This window comes from Barbatula barbatula, assembly GCF_947034865.1.
Source record: "Barbatula barbatula genome assembly, chromosome: 6".
Lineage (NCBI taxonomy): Eukaryota > Metazoa > Chordata > Actinopteri > Cypriniformes > Nemacheilidae > Barbatula > Barbatula barbatula.
Window position 1 is genome coordinate 18,101,725 of NC_136765.1, and position 11,339 is coordinate 18,113,063.

General features: G+C 36.8%; 3 protein-coding genes across 3 annotated transcripts; 2 read left to right on the forward strand and 1 right to left on the reverse strand.

Annotated features, from left to right (window-relative positions):
- Positions 1–619: 619 nt before the first annotated feature.
- znf593 (zinc finger protein 593) lies at positions 620–1,811 on the reverse strand. Its single transcript, XM_079458356.1, has 4 exons — positions 1,738–1,811; positions 1,374–1,585; positions 1,222–1,284; positions 620–1,004 (listed from the first exon to the last, which is right to left on the reverse strand). The coding sequence occupies exons 1-4, from the start codon at positions 1,804–1,806 to the stop codon at positions 878–880; spliced, it is 471 nt and encodes a 156-aa protein (XP_079314482.1). The 5' UTR covers positions 1,807–1,811; the 3' UTR covers positions 620–877.
- Positions 1,812–2,126: 315 nt separating this feature from the next.
- morn2 (MORN repeat containing 2) lies at positions 2,127–2,861 on the forward strand (the record flags this gene model as incomplete). The annotated part of the gene is made up of 4 exons (XM_079458643.1): positions 2,127–2,160; positions 2,248–2,354; positions 2,526–2,662; positions 2,759–2,861. The coding sequence occupies 4 exons, from the start codon at positions 2,127–2,129 to the stop codon at positions 2,859–2,861; spliced, it is 381 nt and encodes a 126-aa protein (XP_079314769.1).
- A 1,012-nt stretch (positions 2,862–3,873) lies between these two features.
- On the forward strand, positions 3,874–10,921 carry arhgef33 (Rho guanine nucleotide exchange factor (GEF) 33). Its single transcript, XM_079458325.1, has 15 exons — positions 3,874–4,016; positions 4,261–4,298; positions 4,719–4,883; positions 5,139–5,236; positions 5,372–5,478; positions 5,582–5,683; positions 6,115–6,241; positions 6,601–6,733; positions 6,889–6,987; positions 7,128–7,220; positions 8,234–8,445; positions 8,680–8,745; positions 8,829–9,444; positions 9,853–9,989; positions 10,078–10,921. Exons 1-15 carry the CDS (start codon positions 3,995–3,997, stop codon positions 10,190–10,192), a joined length of 2,130 nt encoding a protein of 709 aa, XP_079314451.1. The 5' UTR covers positions 3,874–3,994; the 3' UTR covers positions 10,193–10,921.
- The last annotated feature ends 418 nt before the right edge of the window (positions 10,922–11,339 follow it).

Genomic DNA, 11,339 nt, shown 5'->3' on the forward strand with positions numbered 1-11,339 from the left:
GGAATATAACTATAATATCAAACACATGCGTAACCTCAAGGTAAAATCGTCGGTTTGCTGTTGTACCAGATTTATGAAGCTGATTACCAAATAAATCAACTAAAATAAAATAACTGTTGACCTGTTGCAGTCCTCTATTATACATTAGAGGTTTGCTTTTAAATCTGTTCATGGTCAAGCCCCAGCTTACATAGATGATCTACTGAAGACGCATACTCCCCTGAGGTCATTAAGGTCTGCTGACCAACTATTCTTATTTTTCCCTAGAACACGACTTAAAAATAGGGGAGATCGAGCATTTTCAATCGTTGGAGCAGCTCCCAGCCTTCACATTTTTAAATCACGACTCAAAACTCACTTTTATTCAATGGTTTTTAAACCAGCCTGAGTTTATATTCTGCATTTTAATCTTGTAACTTGTCACTTCTTTAACTTGTGTTTTGTACTCATGTCACGTTATAATTTGTCTTAAATTATGTCAGTGTCCAGCACTTTGGCTAACCTCTTTGGTTGTTTTAAATGTGCTTTACAAATAAAATTGTATTGTATTGTAATGTAATTATTATAACATAAGAATGTAAAACATGGAAAGGTTTTCAGTTACACGTGATTGTTCTCCATTTTTATTATGTCATAATTTCAAATCAGTTAACAGCTTTGCATGTACATGACAGCGGGAGCAGGTGTTCTATGACATAGACATTATGTCTACTTTTTGTTTACATAGAAAATCCCCAAAACTGGTCTAAATTTGGGATTTTGCACATCATTTCATGGATTCATTTTAACAGTGAAACAGGTTAAATCGTTAGTCTGAAACCAGACCAAATGTAAAAAGTAAACAAGAGCCCACAGAAAGTCAGAGCCAAATACTCTTTCAGTCCATATTCTCCTCGACTTGCTGTGTGTGAACCTCTGCGGTTTTGTGTGGGATGTAGGAGCCCATTCCTGCTGCCCGTTCTGCTTCTGCCTGTGTGTACGGCTCTTCTCTCAGCTGCTTCAAACTAAAATATAAAAAAACATATTTCAGAAATCCTGGACAACCAGAGATGTTACTGGCCTTTAAACAACTTCATGAAAATCATGGGTTTTTTCATGGGAAAATTGGGTTCTCAAAAAAATCAATTTAATTTCACTTTGGAGATACATTTCTTAATTTAAAATCCAAGGAATGGACATCAATTATTATTGAGCAATGAATGAGAGATAATAATGGTTTACCGTTTTTTATGATTTTTAGTTCTAAAATGGTCCTTCAGGGTTTTCAAATCAACAAAGTGTCTCCTGGAGAAAAAATATGATAAAGTTAAAACTAATGACAAGTAAATAGAGAAACATTAGCTGGCCCGGAGTTGTTGTAAGAAGTGACTTACGCGCAGTGGAGGCAGTAATTTTGGGCACAGCCTGTGACATCATAGTCAACCTCTTGCTTTAGTAACTTGACAGCATTGGTGGGGATCATATCAACGTGTATCTGGTCAATGTCCTTTGTCCTGCGCTTAGTTTTCCATTGCTTGGCAATGTTCTTCTTACTACCGTTTTTGTGGTTTCCCACCTGTTTGGATTTACCCATGGTCTCTCTTTCCTAAAGTGCCAGACAGAAAATAATTATGTTTTCAAATGTCCGCGTGACACACTGTAACATTGAAAACATAAGCTACATCTAAATATATTATCAGGAAGTGAATTGAGAATCTCGTTTTCATAGTTACCAAAAGTGCTTATAAATATACTCACGTTAACAAGCAGCTGCCTCGCCAAAAACACGCTGAAATGCCCCACTAGAACAACTTCCGGGTCGCGCATGTAATTCGTTCACCTCTAGGTGGTAGTAATGCGACATATCGCTCAAAGCCCATCAGACGAAGCAGAGTTGATGCGTCGTTGTCATGGAGATTCAAAGCTACGTTACATAAGTCAGCAAGTAGGCCTACAGCATCATGTCTGGTAAATATAAAACAATATAAATAAATACAAATTGTACTGTGCTCTAATGTTGAATATCCGATAAAGAGAAAATATGGTTTCATAGCTTAATCTACTTGCCAATATTTGACTCTTAAGAAATGTTATAATATGTATCTTGACGGATCTATACATTATACCCGGTTTTTGTTACAGAGAAAATGTGTTACATTTTCCCAAATGGTGACAAATATGGTAAGTAAGCAGTCACTTTTTGGCATGTCCGTGAATGTTCATGACGTATGCACTTGTGTACAGTCTCATGTGTTTGTTTGTGTTTAGAAGGAGAGTGCTATCGCACGTCAAATGGCGTGGTGATGAGAAAAGGGTTTGGCACACAAACCTCAGTCTCTGGAGTGACATACACAGGGGAATGGGACAATGATACGGTCTGTTTTATGGGAGATCATCCTTTGATATAAAAAAATAATCACATCTGGACCAAAGCACTGTGCTGACCTGAGGGTCAATAGTTTACCAATGTAGCCTTTTTTTTGTGTTTTATTCATATGTTACAAGTAAATATTTACATTTAATATTTATTTATTTACCTTGTGCAGATGAATGGCAGTGGAACTCTTACGCATCCATCAGGAACAATTTACACTGGCCTGTTTAGAGATAACAAGTATCATGGAAAAGGCATTTACACATTTCCAGATGGGACAGAATACAACGGAACCTTTAACAATAATAGGTGTTGTGTTTTTAAATGTGTCTATGGTCTCAGATTTGTGTGTTAACGAATACTAATACTGAATAAATGTCAACATCTTTTTTAATGTGATTTCAGATTAGAGGGGGATGGAGAGTTCACAGATTTACAAGGACTTGTATGGACTGGAACGTTCCACAATAAAGCAGCACTGGGACTGAAACTTAAAGTCAACATATAATATGCACTGATATACACAAACACACAGTATTTCAATGACTAGAGTAAATTGCTGCATTCTGAAATGGATTCCATATGTACATCATGTCCTATCATTTTTGCAAAAGGACAAACTGCAAATTAAAAACAGATTAATACTCTGTTCTACATAATACACATTCAATCTTTTTACAAACAAAATCATTAAAGCACCTACTCAATGGGGTGACTGTTTGCATCAATTTAAGAATTACAGGCAATATAACCATGGATAGTGATCTAGTCATGAACATAATGTTACACTAACACACCCAGCAGTCCCGCGGCATTGACGTGATCTCTAACAGGGATGAGAAGTCTAAGCTCCACACACTAAACAACAAGAACACATGTTCATGCACACAACACCTCAGAAAGAATCAGGACTTTGTTTTGTGGCTGTAGTGGAGAGGAATGTGATCTTCTGTGACCTGCACATTTCCCCTTCATTCATTGCTGGGGTGTATCTCCAAAATACACGAACATGTGCAAGCGGCTTAGCTCATGACCGCAGTGAGAAGTCAGGAGTTGGGACCGTGAAGATCTATTTGAGGTGAGAACGTGTTTTATGTGGATCAGCCCTGCTCGTGAAGATCTGCCGCCTAAAAGTTTGGTTATAACAACTTCAGGACAAAGGTTGAGCAAAAGTTCTGCGGTTATGCTCTACTTTTATTAAAACTTTGTAAATTCAATAAAACCTCTTGTTTGTGTTTTAATTGTTTCATAAATTGTCACCTCAATAACAGTTTGAATGACTCAATGTCCTCTCTATGACAATCATTTGTGGGAGTTTTTGTTCATATGTCAAAATTGGTCTTGTAAAGGTTAAAGAGGAAATTTTATCGTCTGATTAAATCAGACAGATGGCTCTGTCTTATTCTCCCCCCCCCCTTTATCCATCCACTTATTGTAAAACAAGGCATCTTTTTGTCCTCCACTTCATCAGACTCACATGTTTGAAAGAGGAGGGGAAAAAGAGACGAGAATGAGAGAAAAAGAGATGAGAAGCTGAAGAAAAGTGAAGTGATAGAAAGAAAGATTTCATCTGCCAAGAAACTTTACTATAAAGGATTTAAACCTGCAATCGTGGATTTTATACCGGAAGACAATCGGATCATGGAGAATGGAGAAAAAGAGGGTAAACAACAACATTGATAACCAGTAAACTACACATATCAGTCTTTAGAAATTAATTTACTGATGGATATTTCATTTTCCATTTTTATTACAATAATTTCATTTGTATTACAGTCTAATTAATTATAATGTTCCTTCTTGGTTATTGTTTTTGTGTTACTATATTTTCTGTACAAATATTGTACAAAATACTGTACAAAAATCTTTTATTTCTAGATAAAGTGTATGTTTGTTTGTTCTTGCAGACTCAGGTGATGACATGGATGCAATAGACCTCCTTCAGGTACAACACAGAAACACACACACATGAATGAAAAAAGGGCTGTATCACACTGCTCTTTGTCTTTCTTTCTGTCTCATTCCTTCCCTGTGATAGCTTTCACATGATTTTGTACGCTCTGGTGTGTGGTGAAATAAGTACATCGCTTCATAAAGTGAATCTATTTTTAACACACATAAACACACACAGTACTGTTGTTAATAAAATGCTGTACTCATGTAGACAAAATTACTAATAAAAACCTAGGACTGAGCTCTGGCCATTTTGACTCTCCCCTAATGTTCCTGAGGGACTAATCTGAAGTTGCTTTTCTCTCTTTATGTGAGATGAATCTTTATCTTTATCATCCTCATTTTCCTTTTCCTTTTCTTTTTTCCGGGTTTTGTCTCTCATTGAGCCTTGAACTCTTAACACTTGAATTAGTTTCAGGCATTGTGGCTGGAGCTGAAGTCAGGATTTGGTATCATGGCTGAAGATGTTGCCACCCAACGGCAAAGCTGCAGCCAACTGGAGGAGACAGTCTCCACCCATCAACAAGAAACCAGCGACAAGATCCTGTCTCTCAGAAACACCCTCAACACGTTACAGGTCTTGAAAGTGTGAAGTGTATGAATGTATAACAGAGAAAAATGAAGAATGTATCACCAATATCATAAAAAATTTAAGCATATAATTTATTACGTAGTATTATGCAGCCACATTAGAAGTCTCACACATTATAATAATGACATTTAACTTGTAGATATTGATCATTGTTGTATTGTTTGTTTTGAAATATAAAATGTTTTTATTACAAGATTAGTTACATTAAGCCATGGCAATCATTCAGTTTTTTCTGTGCAGGAGGACATAAGCACTGCTTTTGCACAACTGGCTGAGGTCAAAAGCAACCAGAAAGACCTACAGAGAGACCTCGACCGCATACAGGTTACATATCACAGGTACACTGAAGCATTTTAAATCACTGCCTTTGCATATTTGTCACAACACAAATATCTGCTTTGGTTTTTAAACTGCAATTGTACTACTTAAATGTTTTGTTTTAAATATATTAACATATGTTGTATCATTGACAGAAAAGGATCAAGAGGGGAGGGATCAGTGGATGGCCACGCCTCTCTGTCTAGCCAAACAGACCTTGGACGCATTCAACATTACATCAGCAGCCTTTCAGCCAATCAGAGTGAGTGTTACATTTGAGCGATGTACATTTTGGAAATAAATATGTTTGTACTATAAACACACTAGTGTCTAATAATAACTAAAGATTATGTTTGTATGGTTAGACTCTTATCTTGAGCATGACAGTGTTGACCAAAAGAAGTCTCCCGTGTGGAGCGAAAGAAAAAACAGCAGAGATTTGACCGAGCAGAACAACTCAAGTTTAAGTATGTGACAGTTGGATCCAAATGTCTTGAAATGATTATTGAAAACACTTATGTTTAGCATATTCTTTATTAAATACCATTTACATACTATGTTGTCATTCAAACAATTGAAAAACATTGTAAAAAATGTAGCTCATGGTGCTAGCATCCCCAAAGTCATGGGTTCAATTAATTGCACATACTCAGATATGTATAGTATAATGCAACGTAATTTCCTTTGGATAAAAGCGTCTGCCAAACGCATCAATGTTTTTAGCTTTGCTGTAATATATATTGCTAAAAGTACTGAACATTTCTGTTTATTAACTGGTTAAATTAGATATTTGTTATCAAATATTCAAAATGTATATAAATATATATATATATATATATATATATATATAAAATGTAAAACAGTTTACATTATCAGTTTAAAGTTGCCTTTCTCTCAGCTCAAAGGCAGGCAGCAGCCCTGGAGCTGTTAGAGTCTGAGAGACTCTATGTGTCCTATCTATCACTCCTCTTAAAGGCCAACATCACTTTTAATGGCTCCGAGGGCATCAACCTGAAGGACAAACGGTAACTACAGACCTCTCACACATACACAGGTCAAACTAAGGTAAATTGGGCCTCAAAGTGAAAAAGTCGCCTAATTCACCTCGATTTACCCTAACAAACAGTGGGCAGATAATCTGATCATGCAATTACACAAAAGACTTAAATAACACAAATTGAATTTCCCCCAATTCTACACATTTAAGTTAATTGAGTCCAGTGCTAAACAAGAATGAATCTGTTTTAAAACAGGTATCATATTATATACTATTTACTCATCGACACAGACGTGGACAAACTTTCTGTTTGGTTATCGAAGCATTTACATATTTTTTTTCATGCAAAGCAGTGTTTTAAGATGTATGTGTGTTCTCTCCTCTCAGGTCTTTCCCCTCCTCTCTGCGTTTCCTAATTCAGCAGCACCTGGAACTCCTGCACATCCTCCAGGAGAGAGTTCTTAAGAGCCACTGGCAAGGCATCATGGGAGATGTATTCCTAAGGCTGACCAGCAAAGAAGTAAAAATAACTACTTTGTGACTAAACTGTCTATTAAAATGTAAATCAAAGCTATGTAGTCAAAGGAAAACATCAGTTAGGATGAGATTCTTTCATTGTCATAGAATTGGTAATGATAGCCAGTATGTAATGATGCTTTGAATGCGTGTTTTCAGTGTGATTTTCTGGACCACTATGTATCATATTTGAGGGAACTGCCTGAGTGTTTGACCGTTATCAGTTTATTCTCCTCTTCAAAAGCGACCCTACTGGAGGTACAGATACACACATTCAACATTTACATTTAGCATATGTTTATTTCAAATTGTCTTTGTCTAATTCTCAATGGCTGCTTAAAGGTGAGGTTAATCTACTTCTAGCTTCTTTCTGATTCGCTGTTTGTTTTGCAATCCAGAGTGACATCGCCGGAGATGAGACACGACAGTCGCTGTACTCTCTGCTTCTACAGCCTGTTCAACGTATCCCAGATTACCATACACTCCTGCAAGTAGGCGAACTTATCTTTAGGTTCACATAAACAGCATATTTATTAACAGGCATGTTTATTTATAGTATTTAGGAATTCTGTGTAATCATTTTGGTCAAGTCTTGTTTGTGTTTACCTGTTCTGACAACAGTACCATTCAGAGGTTTAGGATCACTTCACTAAAATGTTTTGCATGATCCTAAAAACGTTTTGATCTAAAGGGACTAATCGAAATGTTTGGCATTATTTCTAAAGTGAAAAATGTAATTGTGTCAACATAATCTCCTTCAACACAAAATAAACGTTAGTTTTTTAACTGGGTGGTCTTTAACGAAGTAATAAGGGAAAATCAGCCAATAAGAGCCCAGGATAGATGGGAACTCCTTTAATATTGTTTAGGGTGAGACCTCAAAAGCAAAGAGTACATTTTTGTAAATTCAAGGTGAATGGTGACTACTTTAGAAACGTTAAAATCTAAAATATTATTATAAAATATTTTGCTGTGTTATACATAATTTATTATTCTATAGTTTCATATAATTCTAAACTGTATAGAAAAGAGTAAGTGACCCTATACAACGGTGTGTATATACTGTATGAGTGTACTGTATTTGCTATTTTAAAGTCCCGGTGAAATGAAAAATTATAATCCCTTTTTCCATGAAATATTGCAGCGTTTATTGTAAATAGTTTATCAATGTGTGTCATTATCTTATTAATCTTCAGTTAAAATCTGAAAATGCACCACCTTCCTGTAATGACTCTCCATCTTATATGATGAATATTAGACGGCTTGGGCGGGGATCTGTTTAAATACTCCCCTTTAACTGTCAGTCTGCTGCCAGTCCCATTTCAAATTGCAACAGCTGTTTTTAAACATCCAATTTAATCGCAGAGAAAGACGAAAGCCACGCCCACTACTTTACCCATTTGCTATTCCATTTTACTAGAAAATGCGTCAAAATACAGAAGTAAAAACGACTGCAACTTCCGTTTCACAGGGACTTTAAAACTGCCAACTGTGTGTGTTGCAGAGTTTGTTGCAACAGACAGAATCCGAGCATCCAGATTATTACCTGTTACTGGTGTGCGTACAACAACTCCGATCTTTCACAACACATTACAGCCACCTGCTCCAACACAACCAGGAGCTCCTCATGCACAATCATGCCCTGCGAGAACATACACACAACCTGTGTACACACCAGCAGGAGCGGCCCTTACAGAGCCGAAAAGAGCTCAGCAGGTTAGACAATGTTAAAACACTCACATACATGTTTTCAGTTAAGAATTACTCTACACAGAAGTCATAAAAATAGCATTTAGCTTGATTATTTTTGTAATAAAGAATAAAGCTGCTTTGAAGATTTTAAGTATTAAATATCTAAGAATTACATATATTAAAGTATTTATTATATTTTATACAATTTTATACAGTCCTTTTACAAAACTGTATCTACCATCACGTGCATGTTGTTAGGTCTACAGTAAGACAGCAGTATAAAGTGGACTATGAGAGCTCAAAAAACTACAGCATCACCAATGCGTGAGTTGATATTATCAGCACCAAGCAAAATATCCCCAAATAAGCTCTCTTTTAATAATATTCCTTCTGTTCTTCTTTGTAAGTGATCCTTCTCAAGGTGTGCGGCGTAACAAACGCTACCCTGACTACGAAGCAACGCCCTACCACTACAATCCAGAAATCCCATCATCTGTACCTCTCCTGCCCGAGTCTGATTCTCGCAACAAACCAGTATCAGTTCTTCTGCACAGCATTCCAGAAACCGAGGGAGCCGGATCAGCCCTCGCTGAAACTCTGGGTGCACTCCTTTCATATGGAGGTGGAGATCCTCGCTGCTCAAGTCCATCCCATTCCTCTGACTCCAGCATTGATATCGCCTTTGTGCGCTGTAGCCCTTCCCACAGCCCACCTCACCAGTCCCACAGCAGGGGGCGGAGCAGTGGGGGTGTGGCTTATAGGTCTAACAGAAGCTGTGTGTCACCTGACTCAGCAGACAGTTTGAGACCGCGCTCTCTACAGCCAGTACAGAGAAAAAGCAAGTCACTAAATGGCCTGCAGATGGACAGTATTGATAACCACACCCATCACATGAGAAATCCAGCCCATCCAAAGCTGGAGCGCCAGTCAAGTGGCAAAACAAGGCTGAGGCCCAGCAGTCCGAAACACAGATATGAGATACACACTGACTCAGAGGAGCAACCACGGTCGATGCATCAAAAGGTTCATTCATTTATCAGAAGTAAATGCTAGTGTTCTTAAAGGCCGGGATAGTTGTAATCTGTCATCATTTATTAGCCCTCATGTCTATCAAAACCTGACTCTTTCTTCTTTGGAACACAAATGAAGATATTTTGAGAAATGTCTCAGTGGTTTTGTGTCCATACAATGGAAGTCAATGGGAGCCAATGTAATTTGGTTACCAACCTTCTTTACAGTATCTTCTTTTGTGCAGAAAAGAGTCATACAGGTCTGGAAGGACACAAGGGTGATGAAAGATTTTTTACTTTTGAGTAAACCATCCCTTTAACACACGCATTACATGGTAGAGGCTGGCACATGTTATTAAACACAAACATATACAGTATGTATATATAACCTTGTGTTTTTACTCATTCATTTATTTCTAAGGATACCAGAAGCCTAGTGTGGGAGGACCTAAAATTGAAAGGCGTGTCTAATGACTATGACCACATCCCTCTGAGTGAACGTAGTAGGAAAGAAGCAAAAGGTTTTAGGAACTCCTTCAAGAAGCTCTTTAAGAAGAAGTGAGTTAGATTTAATGGCTGTACTAAACATCACTGCTTTACAAATTCAGAGCATCCTCATAATAATTATATATTGTTCGTGTGTCAGGTCTAGTGATGGAAAAGAGAAGACAACTGGGAAAGCCGAGTGTGCGAGCAGTGGAGAAGTGGAGTCAAACAGAGTCACTCACACTGGAGATATTGACAGAGGAACTGCCGTTTAAACAAACTCGTACAGAGGATACATATTAGAACATACACTGCCTTCAAGTCATACATCGACCTTAATCGCTCAAATTATTTTCTGACATAATACACAACATAAACTCATGCATAATTATCAATATGCATAACACATTTGTTTGGAGGGTAGGGGGGTGGCTGAGAGAAAAAAACATTGACTACACACAAACATTCATGCAAAACATGCCAAATCAGAGCTTGTGTTGTGGCATGAACATATTAACCATATAATTTTACGATTGTACTCAAAAGCAAGATATACAACTCTAAAAAAGCATGGGTCAAAAATGGACAAACCCAACTGGTAGGTTATTAATTAACCATGCCTGATTGTTTTAACCCATTGTTGGGTCAAATATAACCATATTGTGGGTTAATATAACCCAACAGGTGGTTTTGTCCATTTTTACCAAACAATGGGCTCAAATAAACGATAATTTTTTAGAGTGAAGCATTTAAAGGCTGTGTAGTAAATTAAATGCTTTTTAAAAAGGGGAGGAGCCACTCAAAGATGTCCCGCCCTAATTTCATATATCTCTTTAATCTCTTGTACAGCTGGACCACACTGATTCAGCATGATATCTTATAAAAACAACAATATTGATTACTTTTGATCAAAATACTTCAAAATATATAAATTATGTGCATGTGTTATTTTCCATATATGATAAATATATATTTTCAGTGTGTACATAAATTGCTGAAATTAGAAAAATAAAAAAATCCAAAAAATATTATTGCAAATATTTTTAAATGCGTTTCCAATAGCAATAATGACACCATTCAGATATTCACGTTTCATTTTTTTCACTGTAGTTTAATGTGTTAAATCTCATAAAAGAGCTTCACATTTGAAACAAAATATTGGTTTTATACAGTCTGTAAAACTCAAATTATTTTACACTATATACAAGACATGTGTATTACATCAAGAGAACTCTGCTGTAGTGGATTTGGAGTAATATTATAAGGGTTTACACGCTCTGAACTCAAAGCATTATTACATTTCAAACACAGAGTAAATGTTACTACGGTGGCCGCTAGGTGTCACAGCGCTGCAACGGAAGTAAACACATGCAAATAGAAAAAACACCAGCAAATGTAGAAAACATCTTCATAAGTTTGGCG

What these genes read in the sequence shown, in the direction of transcription:
- arhgef33 (XM_079458325.1), top strand. Translation starts at nt 3,995, where the DNA reads ATGGAGAATGGAGAAAAAGAGG. An exon ending in ACACCCTCAACACGTTACAG is followed by an intron (nt 4,884 to 5,138) that starts GTCTTGAAAGTG and finishes TTTTCTGTGCAG; the next exon opens with GAGGACATAAGCACTGCTTT. An exon ending in CAGCCTTTCAGCCAATCAGA is followed by an intron (nt 5,479 to 5,581) that starts GTGAGTGTTACA and finishes TTGTATGGTTAG; the next exon opens with ACTCTTATCTTGAGCATGAC.
- znf593 (XM_079458356.1), bottom strand. Translation starts at nt 1,806, where the DNA reads ATGCGCGACCCGGAAGTTGTTCTAGTGGGGCATTTCAGCGTGTTTTTG. An exon ending in CGAGGCAGCTGCTTGTTAAC is followed by an intron (nt 1,586 to 1,737) that starts GTGAGTATATTT and finishes CTGGCACTTTAG; the next exon opens with GAAAGAGAGACCATGGGTAA. An exon ending in ACTAAAAATCATAAAAAACG is followed by an intron (nt 1,005 to 1,221) that starts GTAAACCATTAT and finishes TTTATATTTTAG; the next exon opens with TTTGAAGCAGCTGAGAGAAG.